At 34.9% G+C, this 21,242-nt stretch overlaps 3 protein-coding genes and 2 non-coding genes across 5 annotated transcripts; 4 read left to right on the forward strand and 1 right to left on the reverse strand.

The window, feature by feature from the left end:
- The first annotated feature begins 484 nt into the window (after positions 1-484).
- On the forward strand, positions 485-10,514 carry LOC149730626 (G protein-coupled receptor 84-like). The gene is made up of 9 exons (XM_089884934.1): positions 485-584; positions 4,106-4,306; positions 6,551-6,673; positions 7,330-7,543; positions 7,896-8,027; positions 8,274-8,389; positions 8,447-8,534; positions 9,742-9,884; positions 10,180-10,514. The coding sequence occupies exons 1-9, from the start codon at positions 532-534 to the stop codon at positions 10,364-10,366; spliced, it is 1,257 nt and encodes a 418-aa protein (XP_089741060.1). The 5' UTR covers positions 485-531; the 3' UTR covers positions 10,367-10,514.
- Positions 4,523-4,593, reverse strand: Trnag-ccc (transfer RNA glycine (anticodon CCC)). Its single transcript has one exon. It is a non-coding gene; the product is annotated as a tRNA-Gly (tRNA).
- Positions 7,797-7,867, forward strand: Trnag-ccc (transfer RNA glycine (anticodon CCC)). Its single transcript has one exon. It is a non-coding gene; the product is annotated as a tRNA-Gly (tRNA).
- Positions 10,515-10,745: 231 nt separating the features above from the next.
- Positions 10,746-13,039, forward strand: LOC149730629 (small ribosomal subunit protein uS4). The gene is made up of 6 exons (XM_089884936.1): positions 10,746-10,881; positions 11,017-11,146; positions 11,447-11,540; positions 12,049-12,235; positions 12,555-12,658; positions 12,909-13,039. The coding sequence occupies exons 2-6, from the start codon at positions 11,021-11,023 to the stop codon at positions 12,971-12,973; spliced, it is 576 nt and encodes a 191-aa protein (XP_089741062.1). The 5' UTR covers positions 10,746-10,881; positions 11,017-11,020; the 3' UTR covers positions 12,974-13,039.
- A 751-nt stretch (positions 13,040-13,790) lies between these two features.
- On the forward strand, positions 13,791-20,093 carry LOC149730630 (vacuolar protein sorting-associated protein 4B-like). Its single transcript, XM_089884933.1, has 13 exons — positions 13,791-13,951; positions 14,383-14,494; positions 14,766-14,919; positions 15,207-15,262; positions 15,566-15,685; positions 16,029-16,066; positions 16,497-16,615; positions 17,604-17,752; positions 18,020-18,101; positions 18,368-18,499; positions 18,769-18,856; positions 19,202-19,342; positions 19,557-20,093. Exons 1-13 carry the CDS (start codon positions 13,928-13,930, stop codon positions 19,656-19,658), a joined length of 1,317 nt encoding a protein of 438 aa, XP_089741059.1. The 5' UTR covers positions 13,791-13,927; the 3' UTR covers positions 19,659-20,093.
- The last annotated feature ends 1,149 nt before the right edge of the window (positions 20,094-21,242 follow it).

Below are 21,242 nucleotides of genomic sequence, written 5' to 3' on the forward strand. Positions count from 1 at the left end.
TTACTGTTAAGTTCTAAACGAAGAGAAAAAATGCCAATTTAGCTCTAATTAGGGCGAGGTGTGAAGGCCAAGTCTTGGTATGCGCTATGAGATAGGCCGATATGGTCATTGTCTTTCAATTTGAAAGCAAAAATGAGCCTAGAAATAGAATTTGGGGTCGTGTGCTACTGTCGAGGTCTTATACGGTGAGGCCCGGCATCTGAAAAATGCCAATATCGACATATTGCTTCTTATTTCGTTCGCTGGTTGTAGGTATAATGTTTGGTATTCAAATCACAAGCCAGAATTTAACTTAGGTCGTTATATTAAACTGAGTAACGTAACACTATACACACATAAACAGCTGGTTGTTGTTTTATAGTAAATTACTATGTAAGTGAGAAAATCGAGGGTTTTTGGTGTTGAGTAGTTTTTAAATTAATATTTTGCCGAAAGCAACAGCACGTTATATTGTAATGAAGGTGGGAAAGCGTATGAGACAGTAAATCCCATATTTTATTTACAGATACTTTATTAGTTGTACTTTAAATTATGAATGTGACAGAAAATATTCAAGATTTTACTGAAGAAGCCAAAAGTTTTAGGTGAGCTCTTGCAAAATATTCTCTTTTTTTTCGCTAATTTTAACGAAGACCGGACTAACATGGAACATTAGGCAAAAACGGTATCTATCTTACCTACCAACTGTGCTATATATTCGACAAAAAGCACCAATTCAATAAAACTGTCGCATTTTCGCAGTTTTGTAATGAAGTACTTTACACAAATGTGGGTTAACTTACAATTAAGATGATCATATATATTTAGACAAGGTTTTTATAAACCACTTATTATGAGATTAAGTTTACAGTTGCGTGTTACACTTGTACAGCAATAGACGTGCTACGATATATACCTTGTTAGTGAGTTAATTGACGCCTAAGTTTACCTAAAACACGTTATATCTCTGTTTGTGTCTAACTATGTAGGCAGTTTTGTGACCGACCAATCTGAGAGTTTTTCTTGACGTATCTTGCCATGAGACCTCACCCTTACAGCAATGCATCACCATAGTGCTATAACTATATATCTGTATTTCCGTTTCTATAGTGCTCATGTAACATTGTACAGTAGGGTGGGAAAAGATGGGCCACTTTACATTCTTTTTTCTGTCCCATTTGGTAGTAAACAGAGAACATTCAAAGAATTGTAAAACCGTATCCTAACGACTTTTACAGACCGTTATTGATTGTTTAAAACACGATCAGACACTTGGATATTATGTGCTAAAGGTGTTCATCTTCCCCCACCATATATATTATGTAACATTTGGAGGCGTTATAAGAAAAAAATGTTAACCAAATTGCCCCACGTGTCATCTTCCCCACCTTTATACTGTAAACTATAACACACCAGTGTTTGTGATGAGAAATGACGTTCTCCTTAAAATGTGTCAAGTCCTTGGCTTGCCGAAATCTCCAAACAACTTTTTTCGCCACCTATGAAATTACCCCCTTTTAGCGTGTTTTCGTCACCGTGTTATTTAGAATTACGAGTTGCTGTGCAAACTCATAATCAACGAAAACCGGCCGTCGAAAGTTTTGACTCGCGTACATTCCAACAACGTGTTATTCACGCGAAATGCGATTTTTATAAGATTGTTTACCATGAAGCAAACTTTTTAATATATTGTACCGGTAGCGCAATTTCCGGGCTGTCTTGTATACCTGGTTATCTACGTATAATGTATGGTTGGGTTACAGCTGAAATAACGTGCACAGTCGTAATTATATACATACACAAAGTTACGTACATGAACACTTGCAACGGCTGTAAGGTTATATTGTAATAGCTGGGAGGTTATAACAATTAAAATCTCTTTTTTTAAATTTTTTTTTATAACAATTAAAATCTAATTTTAAAGTTTTTGCTGCGAGGCAATACTTGCATTCAAAACAGTATTGTCTTGTTAGATATCATTCACCCTGATAAGGACGTTCTGTACAGGAAATTAAACCGTCGATGGGAAAATAAATACAAACAGAGATATTTTGGGAAATGAGTCCAAAATAAACTAAGTCCAAAAAGTTTAAGTTCAAACGGACACGAGGTGTATGAAACAGAACACCCAAGTTATAATGTCTGTCGTTTACCCGCCACGCCAGGATAAAGCAAGTTTCATTCACATACCACTATACAAACCATCCTCTATTTTGAGGCCTCTGTTTTGAAACGGAACTGTTTAAGACAAAACGAACATCAAACCACAAGCAATGATGGCTGGACTTAATGGACCGTAACCCACATTCTTATGAGGCTTAAATACCAAAGCTCTCGTTTCACGGCGCATTGCAAACCCAACAATAACATTGGCATAGTTTTAGTTGGCAACTTTTAACAGGGTGACAAAAGAGTGAGTTTACCATCGTTAAACGTGACAAACACGACACTAAGTCTATTTAATGATGACGCTTGAAAACGTTACAAGGTAGCCTCGTGGGATACGAATATTTTTTAATTATGTAAATATTCTTTGTTTACTATCAAATGGAACGCAAAAAGAGAATGAAAACGTTGACTATCTTTCTCCAGCCTTCTATAGTTACGTATATTTACTAAAAACGTTACAAATTATAAATCAAACGCATATTTTCTGGCAAATAAGTCTTGCGAACCGACCTTTTAATATTTCTTTTACGTTTTATTGTTACAAATCAGTCCAATAATGTCTTTGTTATATCTTTTATAGAAATAAACTTTTAAAATAAGACTAATACTAATCTTGAGAGGTTGTTTTACTTTATGTAAATGTTTTTACTAATGCATTAAGATATATATCAATCGTATTTTACCTTCTGCCCATTTTAATAGTCAGGCCTAAAAAAGAGTGAGAAAAAGTTCCAAACCTTTACATTAAAAGTATCTTATTATTTTACTTCACCGGAAAAGGACAGATTTCTTATCTATGGACTTAATGACGTCATAAGTTTGCAATTACCTTTAACCCGACTTACCGTGTTTCAGTGGCTTGACTTTTACCGAAAAAAAAACGTTTTGTTTTTTTTCGGCGATTCGCACACAATAGTACAACATATCTATATGTTTATATGCTTTAACGATGTGGATCTTTGGGCAAGACACAAGAATTGCTTTAATTTAACCGAGTGGTCGCTTATGGGTTGTATAAATTGTTGGCCATACACAAAAATAATAAAGTCGGCCATACCCCAAAAAATAATCACCCACAAAATAACATACATGGTAACTCGTAAGCTGGCACGATGAGGTGTATGAGACAAAACAACCGCGTTATAACGACTGTCGTTCCCCCGCCACGCAAGGATAAAATAAGTTACATTCATTCATTTATTCATTCATTCATTCATAGTTTTATGACAACCAATGTAGTTATAACGTGGGTGTCCTTTCAACTACATACCTCTGGTTTTGGTCAAGTGGTTTAAAAGCAAACAGAACCTGCCCTGGGCTTACCTGTTCCATGTATTACATTAAAACACGACATGGTTACCATATAATGGGAGGATACATTTTGCGATAAACTTTTCTCCATGTCCTAAAAGGTATAATCGGTCACGCGGGTGCTTTGATATGCTGTATATGTTATTCCCCATGTTATTTTGGTTTGATATGTTTGAAACGAATGACCAAACAATTATCTAATACATTTTATGAACTTGCGAGCACAAGGTGTATGAAGCCACTACACATGGCATAGGAAACATAAAACAACCATTTTATACTTGCTTGTAGATGTTAAGCCAACATTTTGATAAATGATGTTCCTATTCTATTTGCGTGAGATCATGCGGCAAGGAAAAATGGGTATATATAGTGAGCCTTGAATTTTGGCAAGCGTTGGCCTCTTCTTACCCCAAATGAAGTTTAAATTATTGCAAAATGGACACAAATCTTGTTCTTCGTGTCTCGAATGAATGAATACATGTAACCTATTTTAATAATCATTTTAATCTCGCGTGGCGGGAAACGACAGTCATTGTAACACTATACACATCAGATGTTCTGTCTCATACACCTCGTGCCCGCTTATGAACACGCTATGTGATGGCCACACTTTTACGTTAATGAATAAACACCTTTCTAACAGATACATTGGAATAGCGATTGGCTTCACCGATATTATACTCGGTACGGGTGGTAACTTACTTACAATCATCGCTGTTGGAACGAACAGGGAAATGAGAAGAAATAGCTTCAACATGCTTATAGTCAACCTTGCTATTATAGATCTGTTAACCGCGCTAGTCATGATGCCTTTTAACGTGATGGGGTATATTCTTATGGATTGGTGAGTGCTGGTGTATAACTTTATTTTATGTGTTGCATGGGCATACAACGTAATGTAACGTTTTTTCGTTGTTTTTAATTATCTGATCTTCAATACTGTATTTGGAAAGAAAAAAGACAAAACAATTTTGTAATTTAAAAAAACGCGGGAGCAATATATGTTTGTGATCTGAAATTTTTGTTGTGTAAATATAAAAACTTAGGCCTTGAAAATTAGTGCACTGCCCGGGAATCGAACCCGGGTCGCAAGAATGGGAATCTTGCATGATACCACTACACCAGCAGTGCTAGATGTAGATAGACTTAGAATAACCAATATAATCTTACAATAAGACATCAACTGTCTTGTGATTTTATTGTGTATTTAATCTAATATCCGCTCGTGTAGATACAATACCGCTGCATGGCGCGGTTGTTTAGCGCTGTACAACAACAACAGTACTTATATTATGTGACAAATAGTAGTAGCAGCTTATGTCAACTAAAAGATCAAACTGTTCATTTATCTCAAGAAACGCTAAAATGATTTGTATGCCTATACGCTCTACGCTTTTAGTTTATTAAATTTTTCCCAAATAACCGGTAACGTCTTTTACCTTAGCATTTTAATAAAAAACTTTTTTTCGTGCAAAATCAATCGCCACTTTCATAGCAGGGGTGTTAACAAGCATTCATGTAGGACTTTGGAATGGGTCGGTATAGTATAGACATAATCTGGAATAAGTGGGCAATTATTCAAAGGCCGATTATCTCGTTTTACCGCAAGTTATTTCCTTGTTTGTAATTCGCTGTCCTTCGCTGACGTCCGGTTGTTTCGCCACAAACAGATTATAATGAGCGAAACATAAACTTTAACACTTGCGAGAAATAATAGATATAACGGGATTGTGAAGTTCATCGAACCAAAAGCCAGCGTTGGACGTCTGCCTTAACCCCGCCGGTACGCTGTGCCAAAATCTAGATGGGCCGGTGTTCCAATAATTGCTAGAGATTTTAAACTCCGATTGTGGTAAATTTAATTACTTTTAAATTGTAACATCTCGCCAGTACGGTATCAATGTTTTTGTGTTACAAACATGTGTAAATACAATAATAAGATATCACGCTTTTATTTAACACTTTTATTCAAGGAGTTTTTATTCTTGGTATAACGATTGAGGTTTTGCTGGTATTGACTTTAATTGCGTTGTTTTAATTAATCTGATCCCCGCGTTACTGTATTCAAAGGGATTTTTTTAAAAAATATGGTATGTTTTGTATATGCTAGCTAACTTTTACTCTTTAAACATTGACCACAAAAACATCCTTGGTAAAGCAATCCATTATATCCTCGTTAAAATTCACCAATCCCAGTACCATGCAGTTAATTACGATGGTTGAACCTCTGTTCAAACACGGCTAAGACTTAAACATCAATCAGGATTTGTATCAGCTTACTGTTGATAAGCGACAACGGTAGTTTCGTTGCAGACTTTTCCTGTTGTGACTGAAAATGGTTGGGAGAATTTATCGCGGTTTTTAATTGTTAAATGTGAATCATAATAGTGATGTAACAATGTAAAGGTCATGTATTGGAAAAAACATTGTTAATCGCGGAAGTTTAACCAGTGTGGTTCTTTTTTAATGATTAATCTGTAAACAGAAAGGCTTGTGCTGTACGAGCTAGACGGCTGATGCTGTTTTACTTTCGGTAAATCATATAATGCGCTTACTTTTGCGCTTTGATTATTCTCCATCAGGCTGCGCGACAAAAACAGCGTAGTTGGAACTTTTGAGGCTGTTAAGGAACACAACAACTTGAATAAATCAAAGTTTTTTACATTTTTGCCCAAAACATGCTGATAAAGTAGGGTGGGGTAAGATGGGACACCTATAGCACATAATATTTTAATACCCTGATCGTGTTTTAAACAATTAACAACTGTCTATGGGAGTCGTGAGGATACGGTTTCATTATTTTTTGAAATTTTTTCGTTTACTACTAAATGCGACAAGAAAATAGAATGAAAAGGTGTCCCATCTTCCCCCACCCTACTATACGTTAAATTTTGCTGTACACTAGTGTAGCATAATATAGTATATGATTGTTACATATCCCTTAGCATTATAAACAACTGTTGTTTTGTTGTTGATTCCCTTCTCTTCGTTCTTTAAGTTTCATAATCTGCTATCGTTTTCGAAACGATAAATGGACATCTTTATATAATGTTACGTATTCAATAACTCCCTTGTATTCCCCATACAGGCCACTAGGAACGACCACTTGCATATTGCAAGCTTTCTTCTACTTTTCTTGCGGCTACACGTCAGTTGTATGTCTCATATCAATCACAGTGAATCGACTTATTGGGATTGTTTTTCCTAGCAGGTAATTACGTCACGATGGTGTCATTTATCCAATCCTTGCCCTTTTTGTATGATTTTTTTATGAAAAATGGAACTGCGTTTACTTGCGCAGTGTAATTGTATATTATACGGCAAAATCTCACTAAATTATAAAAAAAACACATACGTGGTGTTTATGCCCAATACTCAATATTGAGTAAGCTATGATGGGTGTATGAAACAACACTCGTGTGCTTCCAGTTGGGCCAATTTGAAAGGTTGGGGTAAGATGGTCCATGTTTCTATTATATTTGATAGTAAACAAAGATTATTCATAGAACTATATAACCGTATCCCCGCAACTAGAAAAGAGCTTTGTCAATTGTTAAACATGATTAGGAAATATTAGGATATTATGTGCTAACCACGGCCTACTTAGAGATATCTCTAGTAGGCCGTGGTGCTAACGGTATCCATCTTTATACTTATGATATATTATACATTGTAACTCGAAAGCAAGCACGAGGTGTATTAAACGGAACGCCCATGTTATAACGACAGCGTGGTTGCCCCACCACGCAAATAGTGAAAAGTAAAGTGAAGAGTAAGTTTACTACAGTTACATGTATTTATTAATTCATAATGTTACACAATCCCTAAGTATTGCAATGTACTTAAATCGTATTGCATTCACTTCAGATACACCAGCATATTCACCGACCAGCGCGTTCGTTACGTCATCTTCACATGTTGGATATTTGCCCCTGCATTTCTAATGCCGTTCCTTATTGCGTCACTGTTACGTCACTATAACAAACAACCTTTAATAACGGGGTGGAATAAGAAACAATTCTTGTGTACGTTTGTTAACTTGGGGCAACCTGGTTTGGCAGATTGGGCAAATTATATGAAGGTAAGAATGCTCTATATGACTTGCTATCATTGCTCCAATCAAGTGGGCATTTATGGATTGCCTAAATTGCTGAGTATACGTTCCAAAAAAATGCCTAAATACTTACCCACAAAGTTATATATGTGGTAACTCGTAAGCGGGCACGGGGTGTATGAATACCCGTGTTATAACGACTGTCGTTGCCTTGCCATGCGAGGATAAGTAAGTTATGACTATGGCCGATCACTCTGGACTAGAGATTCCAGGCCATCTAACACTGCTGGTGTAGTGGTATCATGCAAGATTCCCATTCTTGCGACCCGGGTTCGATTCCCGGGCAGTGCATTCAATATTTATAATCTTTTTGTTTTAGGCGATTCGAGCAATATTTCAGTTTATGCCGACAGTTATAATGGTTATAAGTTATGCTATTATGGTGTATTACGTGAAAAAGAGCAACAAACGTTTCGAAGCTTTGAAACACCCAGGATATAACGAGTACAGGGTAAGTATTATAATATGTTTGTATATGAGTATCTGTAGTTTCTCTGTTTGTGGCGAGTTTAAGGGAACAGAAAAATAGAGAAAAAAAGATATCGAACAGTCCATACATAATATCCAAATATCCTGATCGTGGTTTAAACAATTAACAACGGTAAATAGAAGTCGTGCAGATAAGGTTTCGAATAAAAAAGATGTCCCATCTTCCCTAACCCTACTATATAGTTAAAAAAGTATTTTTTTTTTCCAGCGTAAAATGCTTTCTAAAGATAGCAGACAAAATTCTGAAAACGTCATTCAAGTACGTCACGCTGATGACGTCAGTGGTGACGTCACGAAAGAAAATGACGACAAGTCAAATATAAGGTAAATGAAATAACTATTTAATGTCTGTTAAGTGTTAACCGTCTTTTTGTTGAACAGTCCGCTTTCCCGAAGTGGAAGTATGCTCAGCAGAATATCAACTATGGTGTGGCGGAACGAAAGCAATATATCCAGAACCCCGTCACAGGTATAAGTCACTTATTCTTAGGAATAATTTAATGAATGCATGTAGCATAGTTATCTTGGCGCGATGGGTCAATGACAGTTGTTATAACAATATAACAATGTTATAACAATTCTGTTTTATAATTTGTTTCCGCTTATGAGTTATCACGTTTATAACTTTGTTATTGTTTTTGATTTCTTTTCAATACGGCTGCTGCTGATATAATAGTGACCACACAGCAATATCGGGTCTTATAAACGTTTTATCCTCTGGTTCGTGAGCGCCGCAATAACGGCAGCGGAAATATATCACTAACATCACATATATAGTAAGGTGGAGGGAGATGGGACGTTTTTATTCTATTTTCCCGTCCCATTTGGTAGTAAAAACAAAGAACTTTCAAAGAAATTTAAAACTATAGATCTTTACAACTTTCATGGACTGTTGGTAATTGTTTAAAATACGATCACTGTTTAAAATAATATCCCATTTGGATATTATGTGCTAAAGGTGACTGTCTTTCACCACTATCCTTTATTACAACCAAGCATTCTCGCCACACCCACTCAATAGCATTAATACACCCACATTTGATCGTTTTGTTAAAAGAATCTGCCTACTAATTATAAAAATCCATATTTGTGGCGCCTCTAATGTTTATTTATTTTTGAATGGAAATTGCTGTTTGTGCGCTGTATGTGACGTCATAGCGTTATTTGTTTTTTTGAAGCCAAACATAATACGAGTAATATGAGAACACAAGGCGCAGTATTAGCTAATAAACCACATCAATGGGTTACCAAGACTAAACCCCTCCCATAAAATAAAGGCAATAATTATGTTTTAATGAGATTGTCCTGTTATGCTCACTTTTCATAATGTTGTTTGGTTCCGAAACGCAGATTTTGGGTAAACACATAATTGAAAACACTTTTTTTGCGAATGGTCTATTGTATTTTAGTTTTATTTTCCCATTTACTAAACGCGCCAATAATCTCTCTGGTATAGTAGGACACCTTTAGCACATCATATACAAATATCCTGATCGTGTTTTAACCAAATAACAACGGTCTATGGGAATCGTGGGGATACGGTTTTATAATTCTTTAAATATTCTTTGTTTACTACCAAATAGGGCGTGAAAATAGAATAAAAATGTGTCCCATTTTCCCCATCCTACTATAGTGTTATGCTTTCAGTTTGTAAAACGTTAAATATATTTTCAAAGGCCTTACGGAAAGTAAACAGGTCACACAGCCAACAGGAACGCCACATACAGGAAAAACACTTGGCTTACCTCAGCATAATAATATGCGTGACCTTCAACCTACTTTTTCTACCAAGCTTAGTGGTCAGTTATATTGGGTCAAAGTAAGTATAAAACTACAAATTCAAAGTCAGCAAAATGAATAAATCGAATTCAAATATTATCGTCAAGTGGCAGTATCCAGAACTATATAACCCACGTATAAAGTTAAATGGGTGAATGTGTGGCGGGGTGAACACGGGTGTTCTGTTTTATACCCCTCTTGCCCGATTACGAGTTTACTACATAACTTTGTTGGTGATTGTTTTTGAGGTGACTTGCCTAAGGACAAACACGCCAACAATAGTAACAACAGCGAGAAGAATTTAAAAATTGACAACCCAATTTTTGAACTCACAGGGACCCGAGACCAAACATGGTTGCATCCAACGTCACGTGGTTTAACAGCTGTGTAAATCCGATTATCTACGTCATAATGCATAAAGGGATGAGGAGAGAATACAAAAAGTTAATACGAAAAATATTTTTAAGTGTACGAGACCGTTTTGTTAAAAAGTCCCCTACTGTACTAACGACTCGCGTTTAAGCTAATGCTGTACATGGATGTACTAATTACGTGCCAAAGTTCCAATCATATTTTGCAATTGATAAGATGTATCTTTACTGTTTTTTGTGTTGTGTGTAAACGTTGTTTCACTTTGTTTTAATACACTTTTAATACCAAAACTGAAAAATCTGGCTTATAATTTAGACACCCAAAAAGTGTCTTTTGGTTGGAACCTTGTTGGTTAGGAGCAGAGTTTCAACTACGGTTAAGGACATATTAGGTTCGAAGCTCGATGCTGCCACCATTGGGGCATGTATGTTTATGAACAAGACACTTTATGTCGGCTAAATGTTATTTTTTACATTTAAAGGGCATTAAAACTAAAAAATAAGCAGTAAGAGTACGCTTACAATGCAAAAGCAAAGCTTTGCTACTTTTAATCTTGGTTAGGGGAGGAATAAACTTCACACAGTTTACTTCTATGTTCAATCTTGAGAAACGTGTTTATGGAATCGAGGTTCGACTTTCTTTTCTGATAGCAAACTGCGTTAAAGGTATGTTTTATTATCCGCTATGTTTTTCTCCGTTTTTTTTTTAACACAGGCCTTCGTTTAAGACTGATAATTGCAATAACAGAAGTGAAAAGTAAGTTGTTTGTAAAATTATACTTAACTTTATCGTTTTCGTAGCAAAATGCCGCACGCAAGGAGGTTAGTTTACCGAAAGACTTACGTCACCCCAAGACGACCCTTCGAGAAGGCTCGTTTGGACCAAGAATTGAAACTCATCGGAGAATATGGTCTTCGTAACAAGCGGGAGGTAAAGAATTATTGATTCTACTTTTCCTTAAGAGTTTTAAATCTACTCAAATGCATTTTAAGGTGTTAACAAATTTTCATTTTTTGTTATAAAGGTGTAAAGCTACTACATTACTTAATAACGCTGCTAAGTATAGTTTTCTAAAATTATTCTGCAGAAGTTATTGAATTTAAAATGCTGTGAGAAAAATTTAGTTAATTGTGTTTTAAATTATTTAGTAGTAATGAGCAACTCGGTTCCCTGTCAACAACTTGCATACCTCGAATCAAGAATACTTTGATTATTTGGTTCTAATTTCAGGTATGGAGAGTAAAGTACACACTTGCCAAGATTCGCAAAGCTGCTCGTGATCTCTTGACCTTAGATGAGAAGAACACAAGACGACTTTTCGAGGGTAATTAATTTAAAAATCGTGCGGTCAATCAGTGACAAACTGACACCGCTGTGCAAGTTATATCAATGTGGTCAATCGGGTTCAACCTGACACCACATCTTGCGACAACATTAGGGGGTAAACAACAGGTAACTTTGCTGAAAAAATGAAATAGTTCGAAATGGCAGATGGTTATCATTTACACAATAATTACAATGTCTCTGCTTTTCAACCACACAAGTCCTATAATTGCTTACATGGCATTGTAATAATAGGGTAACTTAATACATTGACCTGTAGCACTTTTACAAACATTGTTGCATGTTTCAATTGCATATTTAAGCAGCTTCGAAATTATAGTGTGTCATATGCAGTATGTGCAATTTGTGCGACTGTCATTACGGGTACTGCCTTTTTTTTCCACCTTAACTACGTGTAATACACTCTGTTTAAACAATTGCAATAAAAAATAACAAAATGGAGAAATTTCACAACATCTTTTTATTGTGCATCTTAACCTAAACCCCAGGTAACGCGTTGCTACGACGATTGGTCCGCATCGGTGTCTTGGATGAAACGAAGATGAAACTCGATTACGTGCTCGGTTTGAAAGTTGAGGACTTTCTTGAGAGACGACTCCAAACCCAAGTATTTAAACTTGGGCTTGCTAAGTCCATTCATCATGCGCGTGTGCTGATCAGGCAACGTCACATTCGGTGAGATGTTTTTTACATGTGGATTTTTGTTGGGCATACCAATATCATTGTGTTTGCTTTATCTTATATGCGGCATAAACCATACAAGATAGGTTGATTTCAACCTAACTTGTTTAACTTCAGTCTGGGCAATGACAGTTATTATAACCTTTGTGTTCTGTTGCATGCAGCTTGTGCCCACTTAAAGAGTTACCGCAAAGGTAACTTTGTGGCCATGTTTAATTGAATTATTCATTAATGGTTTTGACTTGTGGTATTATTAATGCTCTTGTAATCATGCTTTAAAATTTAAATGTTTCAATTTCTTGTTCCCTTGCAGTGTTCGTAAGCAAGTGGTGAACATCCCATCTTTCATTGTTCGACTTGATTCGCAGAAGCATATTGACTTCTCCCTTCGCTCACCATATGGTGGTGGCAGACCTGGTGGGTGCATGATAATATAATAGACATTTGTGTTGTTGTGCGCTTACCATTTTTATCGTTGTTCCTATCACATACTTTCTTTTACCTAGTAAAAAAGTGCAATTTTGGCCATTTCATTGTTAAGTTTACATAACATGTTAAAAACCCATTTGTGAATAATTTGTCAGTAGTGCATTTAAAATTCTATTTTCCATTATATTTGTATGTATTTTTATGGAATATTACAAATGTTTAAACTTTTTTCGTGCAGGACGTGTCAAGCGAAAGAACGCTAAGAAGGGATCCAACACCAACGAGGAGGAGGATGAAGATTAGATGAGATCTCTATGTCCGAGAAACCCTTAAGATTAGGGTGTTTGGAATAAAAGTTACAAAATTGCATACATGTGTTTTTAATGATAGTTCTCGGGGGTTAGAGCAGCAGTGTGTGGAGGTTTCGGGAAGTAGGAGATTGCAGTAGTGACTTGGACTGTAGGTTTGGAAAATAGCACCAACATCTATTTTGAGTGTTAGGGTAAGTTAAATTAGATTTAATTTCCCCTTTATTTGTATAACATTTAAAAGTTTCAGGTCGTTAGTAAGTGTATACTTGATTTGGTGGTAAAAATAAATAACACCTTTTTAGAGGGTTTAGAATATTTGTGACTATACATAGAAGTTATGGGTGATAAGACAAGAAGTTATTTATAAATCTTATTTGACAATTCGCATCATGGGATTGAATCTTTGTTTGGTTTATGAAGCATGACGCACCTACGCATGACCACGTGATTTCTTTACGCCTGAGTGCGTTTGAATCGGTAACTCACTCTTATTGAAGATCGATGCACAATGACATATCTGATTACGTCTGAAACTGTTGTGAATTTAGCATATATGGTTTTGCCGTATTTCTAATGGTCCCTGGTTAAAGCCTGAGTTTGCGGTAAACATAGTTTATAACATAAGTAATTTTGGTTATGTTAAACTATATGTCAATAATTTAAACGTTATTTTTATGTGTATACGTTAAGTTTGACCTAATCTAGACCAAGACGTTAGAAACCTTATAGTTCTCTGTTATCAGCACGCTACAGTTGGAGTTGTCCCATATAGTTACTGTTATTAAAGTACTGTCTATACACTATGTACCTAAACTTTCTATGTATAACGTATACTATAGACTATATTAGTTCTGTTTATTTGCTGTAGTTTAAACAATTATTTTCAGAGAAGAATACTTTATAACAGGAATTTGTTTCTATAAATTAGATTTTAAAAAAAACAAAGATGTCTGGGGGAAGTATGATGGATGTAAGTGGCTTGATTCTACATTTTTATGCTATTTATCAAGGGGTTAGATAACTGCCACTTTTTGTCCAGCGTTGTGGCACAGTGGTTAGTGCAGCAGCACCAGCCTCAAACTCTAGACATTACGGGTTCAAGACTTGTTGCTGCTACCATTGTGTCGTGTGTGTAACCTTGGACACTTAACATCAATTAATCTAACCCAGAGGTCACTTTTCACTTATAGGTTGTCTTAATTGTCAGTCTACATTATAACAAAATATAAAAACATATTCACCCACAAAGCTACATTGGATACCCTGTAAGCGACCAAGATGACTACCCAAAGCCCCATGGCCAGAATGGGTGGAGCATTAGATTCAGTATCCTTATGTTATGAATACGATGGCAGTAGTCTAACTACCATAAACCGTTCGTAATCCTTTTTTTGCTTCCAGAAAGCCATCAATATTGTGAAGCAGGCAGCAGAGGAAGACAAGAATAAAAACTATGCTGAAGCTCTTCGTTTGTATGAGAGTGGAGTGGAACATTTTTTGCATGTTATAAAATGTAGGAAAGTTTTAAGTTGGGTTAAATCCGGTTCTTGACCCGAAAAAATGTCATATATATATTTATTATATATATATAATTTATATACAAGCAGTTGATAATCAATATTGTATGTTAAGTCCTATTAAATCAGCAATTCTTTTGAAAAAATGCTGCTCAATTGTGTTGTTTTATACCCAAGCTAGTATATTGCCTTATAACAGCCTACTGTGTCTTTAAGGTTCAGTACAAGCGTTAACAAGGTAATAGCAATTAATGTGTTTAACATTAGATGAAGCGAAAGACAACAACGCGATAAAGAGAAGCATCCGTGAGAAATGTGGCGGTTACTTGCATCGGGCTGAGCAGTTGAAAAAATATTTGGCTGATGAAAAATCTTCAAACGGTGGAAAGAAAAAGAAAAAGGAAGTAAAAGCTGACGGATCGTAAGTAAACTCGCAATACAATAAATTTAATAGATTGCTGCATTATACAGTACTTATTAAACCCCCAAAAATACATGTTTTGTATATTGCGAATTAATATTTGGAAACTCAAAAAAAAAACATGGAACCGAACTTCATTAATACTTGTTTGTACAAGTTCTTTGCCAGAGTATCACTTCATTAATTGCGTATAATAATTTTCAAATGATTGCCATTGCGCCAAATATTACAGTATTTTACAAAGATTACTGTCTACTGAGTCCAATAATGACCTTACTTTAACATAGGGATGGAAGTGATGATGAAGACCCTGAGAAAAAGAAATTTGAAAATGCTTTGTCAGGTAAAGTATTTGCTACTATATGTATATATATATTTTTCTTAAATTGACGAAGAATAATGGATGAAGATGTTATTATATCTTCTTCCTCACGTTTAATTGTTTAACTCTGGCAAATCCTTTTACATATTTCCCTAATTTCAACCTTTAGTATCTACTGCATTTAAGCTTAGGTTTATTACTTGGTTACTTCTACATTTCGTCTTAATTTTAAAATAAAAAAGCATCAATAATCTAAGCTTTATAAATAAATAGTGTATTAGCTAAAGTGTTTCTTGTTTTAAACATATCTTTGTGATGTTATAGGGGCAATTGTTGTTGAGAAACCAAATGTAAGTTGGACGGACGTTGCTGGTTTACATGATGCTAAAGAATCTTTAAAAGAAGCCGTCATTCTGCCAATCAAATTCCCTCATCTATTCACAGGTACCTGGTTTATTGCAGAACAATAGTTATTAGACCGTCGAATTTAAGTATGTTCTATAGACCTAATGTCACTATAACCAGAAAAATAGACCAGTGTAAGCCAATGACCAAAGTTTTATAATCAAGCAAATTAAATGTAAAATGAAGTTTTATTGGTAAGGTGATAATAAAGAAAGAAACATATAAATTATATATCCGGTATTTCTAATACCACGGTCAGCAACTAAACTACCAGTACTGTATCTACTATTTTCTAAACGTCATATTAACCTCTTTGGCTAGTTGCTACTGAATGAGTTAGTTCCTGTTGAAACTATGATGTCATAAATAACATTATTTGCAGGTAAACGAACACCATGGCGTGGTATCTTGTTGTATGGGGTAAGTCCTATGTTTATATCTTTATTACTAAAGTGAAAACTTTGTATTACTCAGCACTTTGCCAATGACCAAAACTTAAAAGGCTATTTGTTTTAATCTATTTTGTGATGAACGTTTTACTAACCTTTGCAACAAAAATCGACTTGTCGCTCAATAACTGCTGAGATAAGTTATGGGTTTTTGTATGTTTTGTTCCAGAGGACAAATTTAACATTTTAATACTGGATTGGTTAATCAGGTTGATTTGAGTGAAGTATATGGTTTCAAGGTCATTTTTATTTTGATGATCTGCAATGATCTAAAGATATCCATAAACTTGTAATAACAGCTGGTGGTGAAAAATTTAACCTTTCTTTTTCCTGTAGTTTATTTTGCCCACCTCTGCCCACCATGTATTATACAAACAACATGATATATTATTGCATTACAGCCACCAGGGACAGGAAAATCATATTTAGCTAAAGCAGTTGCCACTGAAGCAAATAATTCAACGTTTCTCTCCGTTTCATCGGCTGACTTAGTATCTAAATGGCTCGGTGAAAGTGAAAAGTAAGTTTACTCCATGGGTTAAGGTTCCTTTGGGTGACATGTAGGCACATTACAGAATTTAGATTCGAATCCTTTTGTATTCAAATCTAATTACGGGCTTCGGTATTCTGTTTAATGACGTCATCATACATTATTTCTTCAACTAAACTAACAATTTTTTAAAATTTAATAATTTGGAAAAAAAGATTCTAGTGTTTGTGGGACTTTCGAAAAAAAACGTTTCGCAGCGTCTTTTCAAAAGTTTCTAAACGTTTCGGCTTGGCCGTATTGGCTTCATATGTTTTTTCTTAGAAATACAAAATGATTCGAAATTCTAGATTCGGAATTCTAGATTTGAAAAAAAGTATTCTAGGATATCCTAGAATACCTCATTATTCTGTAATGTGCATCTCTAGTGACATGTCTCCTTAACGTTTTAAAACAAGAGTGGCATCATATCTATTTCTTTATTAGCACCCTAGTTTGATGCCTAAAACAGCTTTTACCCCGCTGTAAGATATCTATACACACGCCCAAATGTATGATATGTATCATAAATTTCAGGTTATTTGATAATATAATACTTATATGTTTGTTGTGTGGGACAGGTTCTTCTAGTTCTAATGGGTGTTGTGTATTGTGTGGCCTTTCATTTTAGGTACATCGTACATGATTCTCTAGTGGGTTGGTAGTCTAGTGGGTGTTGTGTGAGACAAATGTAGTACACACAAGCAGAGCTTAAATATATGATATGACTTATAAAATGCAGTTAATACGATAATATAATACATAATATTATATACTTGTTTATATGTGTGAGGATGGTTGGTTTGGTTGTTAGGCGAGTTTTGATAACCCTATAAAACCCAAAAAGATATGGGAAATAAAGTGAAAGTTGTTGAAACATTCTTTGGTCCGAATGTATTAACTAATAACTATATTTCACAAACATCCTATTTTTTTCATGCATCCCATTGTTATTTATAATTTTACATCTCCTTTTATACAGGATGGTAAAAACATTGTTTGGGATGGCGCGCGACCAACGTCCTTCTATCATCTTCATTGATGAGGTGGACTCTTTATGTGGAGCCAGGAGCGACAATGAGAGTGAAGCTTCAAGGAGAGTCAAAACTGAGTTTCTGGTTCAAATGCAAGGTGGGGTTTGTTGTCAAATTGTATTTGTTTTATTTCGTCAACAGTTTTGTATTAAGGTTTTGTAATGTGTTTAAAGTCAAGGGTGACATTTGCGTAAGCATTAAAAACATAGTTAGTTTTATTGATTAATGTGGTGAATTCAACTGTTTATTTATTTATTAACTTAACAACAGGGTAAAAGCGTCTAACTAATATAATGGTATAAAAACTGGGTGTTAATAGTATCTTAAATAGTGAATATATCTAATACTCTAAACTGTGTTCCAGGCGTTGGATCTGACAATGACAACGTGCTTGTATTAGGAGCTACAAATATTCCGTGGCAGTTGGATTCAGCCATCAGAAGAAGGTGATAGTTTAATACATGTGTTTTCATGGTAGTGTTGTTAATGACAATCTTACTCAATTCCTATATAATCTAAAATGTATAAGAAGCCATAGTGGAAAGTGTCACATTTTATTCCAACCAATTTAGGAACAACTGATTTCATAGATTTTGTAAGAACATAATGTAATACTGTAACAGATAATTAGGTCATTTTATCTTACAATATCTTTATCATACAAGAAGATCTTTCATTATTAAATAGAATATATAACATGGTTTACATCTAGATTTGAGCGTCGTATATACATACCTCTGCCTGAAGAAGCAGCAAGGTCTGTTATGTTTAAATTACATCTGGGCGACACCAAGACTGAACTGACAGAGAAAGATATACGGGAGCTGGGAAAGATGACTGAGGGGTAAGACATTATATTCATGTGTGGGAAAGCTAAATTAGTGATATCCTGTAGTTAGTTTGACTAAAACATACAGACAGAACAGTGCTCTTTTTTTGCTATGAATGATAGCTATTTATCCTTAAATACCAGGCAATGGCAGTCCTCATAAGTTATAATACAGGTATGCTTCTCCAACTTATTTTATGTACACAGTGTTTGAAACTGTAGTTTTTCACTTAGAAATTACCAATTCCAGTAAAAATAATATTTTAACATTAATTTAAACTTAGATATTCTGGAGCTGATATCGGTATTGTAGTTCGTGATGCTTTGATGGAACCTGTGCGTAAAGTACAGAAGGCAACTCATTTTAAAAGGGTAAGTCTCTATTCAGGCTGATGTATATCTATGTACGTAAAAACTTAGCTGTAAGTTTTATCACTATAATTTGTCACATCAAAACGAGGTAAAAAAAATTAAACAATTTGTTTGTACTTCCTAGTATTTACTCTTCCTTCTCAATTTCACCAAAAAATATTCATTTTGTTTGTTATTTCCCAACAATGAAAGTTGTGCCACTATAAGTTACAATTTGCGGTCGGCAGTTACCGCAGACTTTACCCATTCTGTTTTAGTAATTTTGTTTTCAGGTTGTTATCACAGGTTTTCACATGAAAACTTGATTTTATTTGTTGTATGTAAAGATTGATCTCTTGCATCCAGGTCCGAGGTCCCTCCCATGAGGATCCAAACATCATCATGGATGATATGCTCATCCCGTGCTCTCCCGGGGATCCTGCTGCCATAGAGATGTCGTGGCTCAATGTTCCAGGAGACAAACTCCTTGAACCTCCAGTTACTATGGTAACCATAGATTTTACAGCCACCTTTACAGCTACGATTTTTACCCAATACTGTTTTATTTTTATTGGTTATAAACTTATAACAACAATCCTTTTGCTGTTAATTTCCATTGAATTAATTTTTGCTAATAATTACCATCTATGAAATTTAAAACGTACAAAATCATTTTTTTTCTCAAGTTTGTTTTTGATAAATAATGGCCGTTATTTTGTAGACAATGATGAGGAAAGCAAAAGCTTCCACCCGTCCTACAGTCAACCAATCAGATTTGAAGAAATTTGAAGAATTCACAAAAGATTTTGGTATGGAAGGATGAAAATGGACACAAGATTGTTCATACTTGCACTTAATAGCTGCTTGCGTGGTCCCAAACTAGATTTCCCAATGCTAGACATGATGTTGTTTGGTATGCAAGTGTAAACCTATCACTACAGTGCAATGAACATACTTTGTTGTGGTCAATACTGCATTGTATATCACAACCTTTGGAAATTTTAGTGCAACATTTTGCTCGTTTAATTACAAGTTTTCTCTATCACAAACATAGAGACTGCTAAGTAAAATCTTGATTATTATTTTGGAATTAAATAGTCAAGGCTTCAAATTTACTTCATTCGCACTATTGTCTTATTGTTGTATATACAAACACACTGGTTACTTTTCAATTGATTTTCTTTCATGAATACAGTAAAGAGTTTGGTATGTGCTAAAATACATTATATGTTGAAATACATACTTTGAAACTTTACAATATATGTTGTAGTTCGTAAAAATATTATGCCTTTATCATAGGCTGTTATATTTTGCCATTAATAATGTCCTATAACGATAAAAGTAGAGAATGTAAGCTACCTAACCATCTGGTTTCGTCAACTAAGCCATTGTCAGCTTTTGTTGAAAAAACGTTCTTGACTTTTGAATGCCAGACACTTTTACCTGTGTATTGTATAAAGGGGAAATTATGGGTTTCCCTTTCACGGAAACTGTCTCGCCCGTGTGTTTGACTACACTTGTGGGTTTTTGCGCCATAATTATTGATTAAAAATTACACTACATAGCTTGCGAATGTTTTTTAAAGACCACATAAAGCGCAAGGTTTTAAAAAACTTATTTTTCGGGCATTTTGAGTAAAATAGCATGACAATACTGTTGGTGAGTGTTATTTCGAAGGTGAATTTATTGTTAGAAACCGGTAGTGACACTGCAGATTTAAAAGCGATTGAAATTTCGAAAATATTTCAAGTATGCATCATATCTCTTGAGGCAGCAATACCATGACGTCATTGCTGTAAATCTACCGCGTGACGTCAGTGTTCACAACGATTCGGTCAGTCGGAAGTACATATTAACTAGAAATACGGGTGATATGTATAATCAAAGCAACTTGAACTAGTACTAAAGTGTTTTAAAAATAAGTTGTTAAGTTTTAAAAACTTTGACTCTTAAGTTTAATTAAATTTGCATAAAATTCTGGTATACTGCCACCTAACAGAAAACGTACCGCGCGTGAAGCCATTCTTTTCACTCGTACTGAGACGCCCTTGTATTCCTAAAACAGTATAATAACTGTACCGTTATGAAATTAACGTTATTCCCATTAACGTTGTAGGAATTTTGCTTGTACGCACTTGGAGTTACAGCATGCTTTTAGATTTAAAGTAGAATAGACAGTTAGAATTTGTGTGTTTTAATATTATAATTTACAAAAATAGAATGAACCTTTGGCCTTCTGCTATCAAACTCGTCGTCATGACGTATCATTTCCGAAATTTCTGTCGAGTTAGCGTTACGCACGATGCATGCCATATATAGATTGTTGCAGTTTTTCGTAGACCGAAATATACGATTTTAGACAAAAAACTTTGTGTTAAAACATTTTGTTTGACTTGTATATACTTTT

This window comes from Ciona robusta, chromosome 9 (genome assembly GCF_009617815.1).
Source record: "Ciona robusta chromosome 9, ASM961781v2".
Classification (NCBI taxonomy): Eukaryota; Metazoa; Chordata; class Ascidiacea; order Phlebobranchia; family Cionidae; genus Ciona; species Ciona robusta.

What these genes read in the sequence shown, in the direction of transcription:
- LOC149730626 (XM_089884934.1), top strand. Translation starts at nt 532, where the DNA reads ATGAATGTGACAGAAAATATTCAAGATTTTACTGAAGAAGCCAAAAGT. An exon ending in ATTGGGCAAATTATATGAAG is followed by an intron (nt 7,544 to 7,895) that starts GTAAGAATGCTC and finishes TTTTTGTTTTAG; the next exon opens with GCGATTCGAGCAATATTTCA. An exon ending in TATCCAGAACCCCGTCACAG is followed by an intron (nt 8,535 to 9,741) that starts GTATAAGTCACT and finishes ATATTTTCAAAG; the next exon opens with GCCTTACGGAAAGTAAACAG.
- LOC149730629 (XM_089884936.1), top strand. Translation starts at nt 11,021, where the DNA reads ATGCCGCACGCAAGGAGGTTAGTTTACCGAAAGACTTACGTCACCCCA. An exon ending in CACAAGACGACTTTTCGAGG is followed by an intron (nt 11,541 to 12,048) that starts GTAATTAATTTA and finishes CCTAAACCCCAG; the next exon opens with GTAACGCGTTGCTACGACGA. An exon ending in ATATGGTGGTGGCAGACCTG is followed by an intron (nt 12,659 to 12,908) that starts GTGGGTGCATGA and finishes TTTTTCGTGCAG; the next exon opens with GACGTGTCAAGCGAAAGAAC.
- LOC149730630 (XM_089884933.1), top strand. Translation starts at nt 13,928, where the DNA reads ATGTCTGGGGGAAGTATGATGGAT. An exon ending in CTGGGGGAAGTATGATGGAT is followed by an intron (nt 13,952 to 14,382) that starts GTAAGTGGCTTG and finishes TTTTGCTTCCAG; the next exon opens with AAAGCCATCAATATTGTGAA. An exon ending in CTGGGAAAGATGACTGAGGG is followed by an intron (nt 18,500 to 18,768) that starts GTAAGACATTAT and finishes ATTTAAACTTAG; the next exon opens with ATATTCTGGAGCTGATATCG.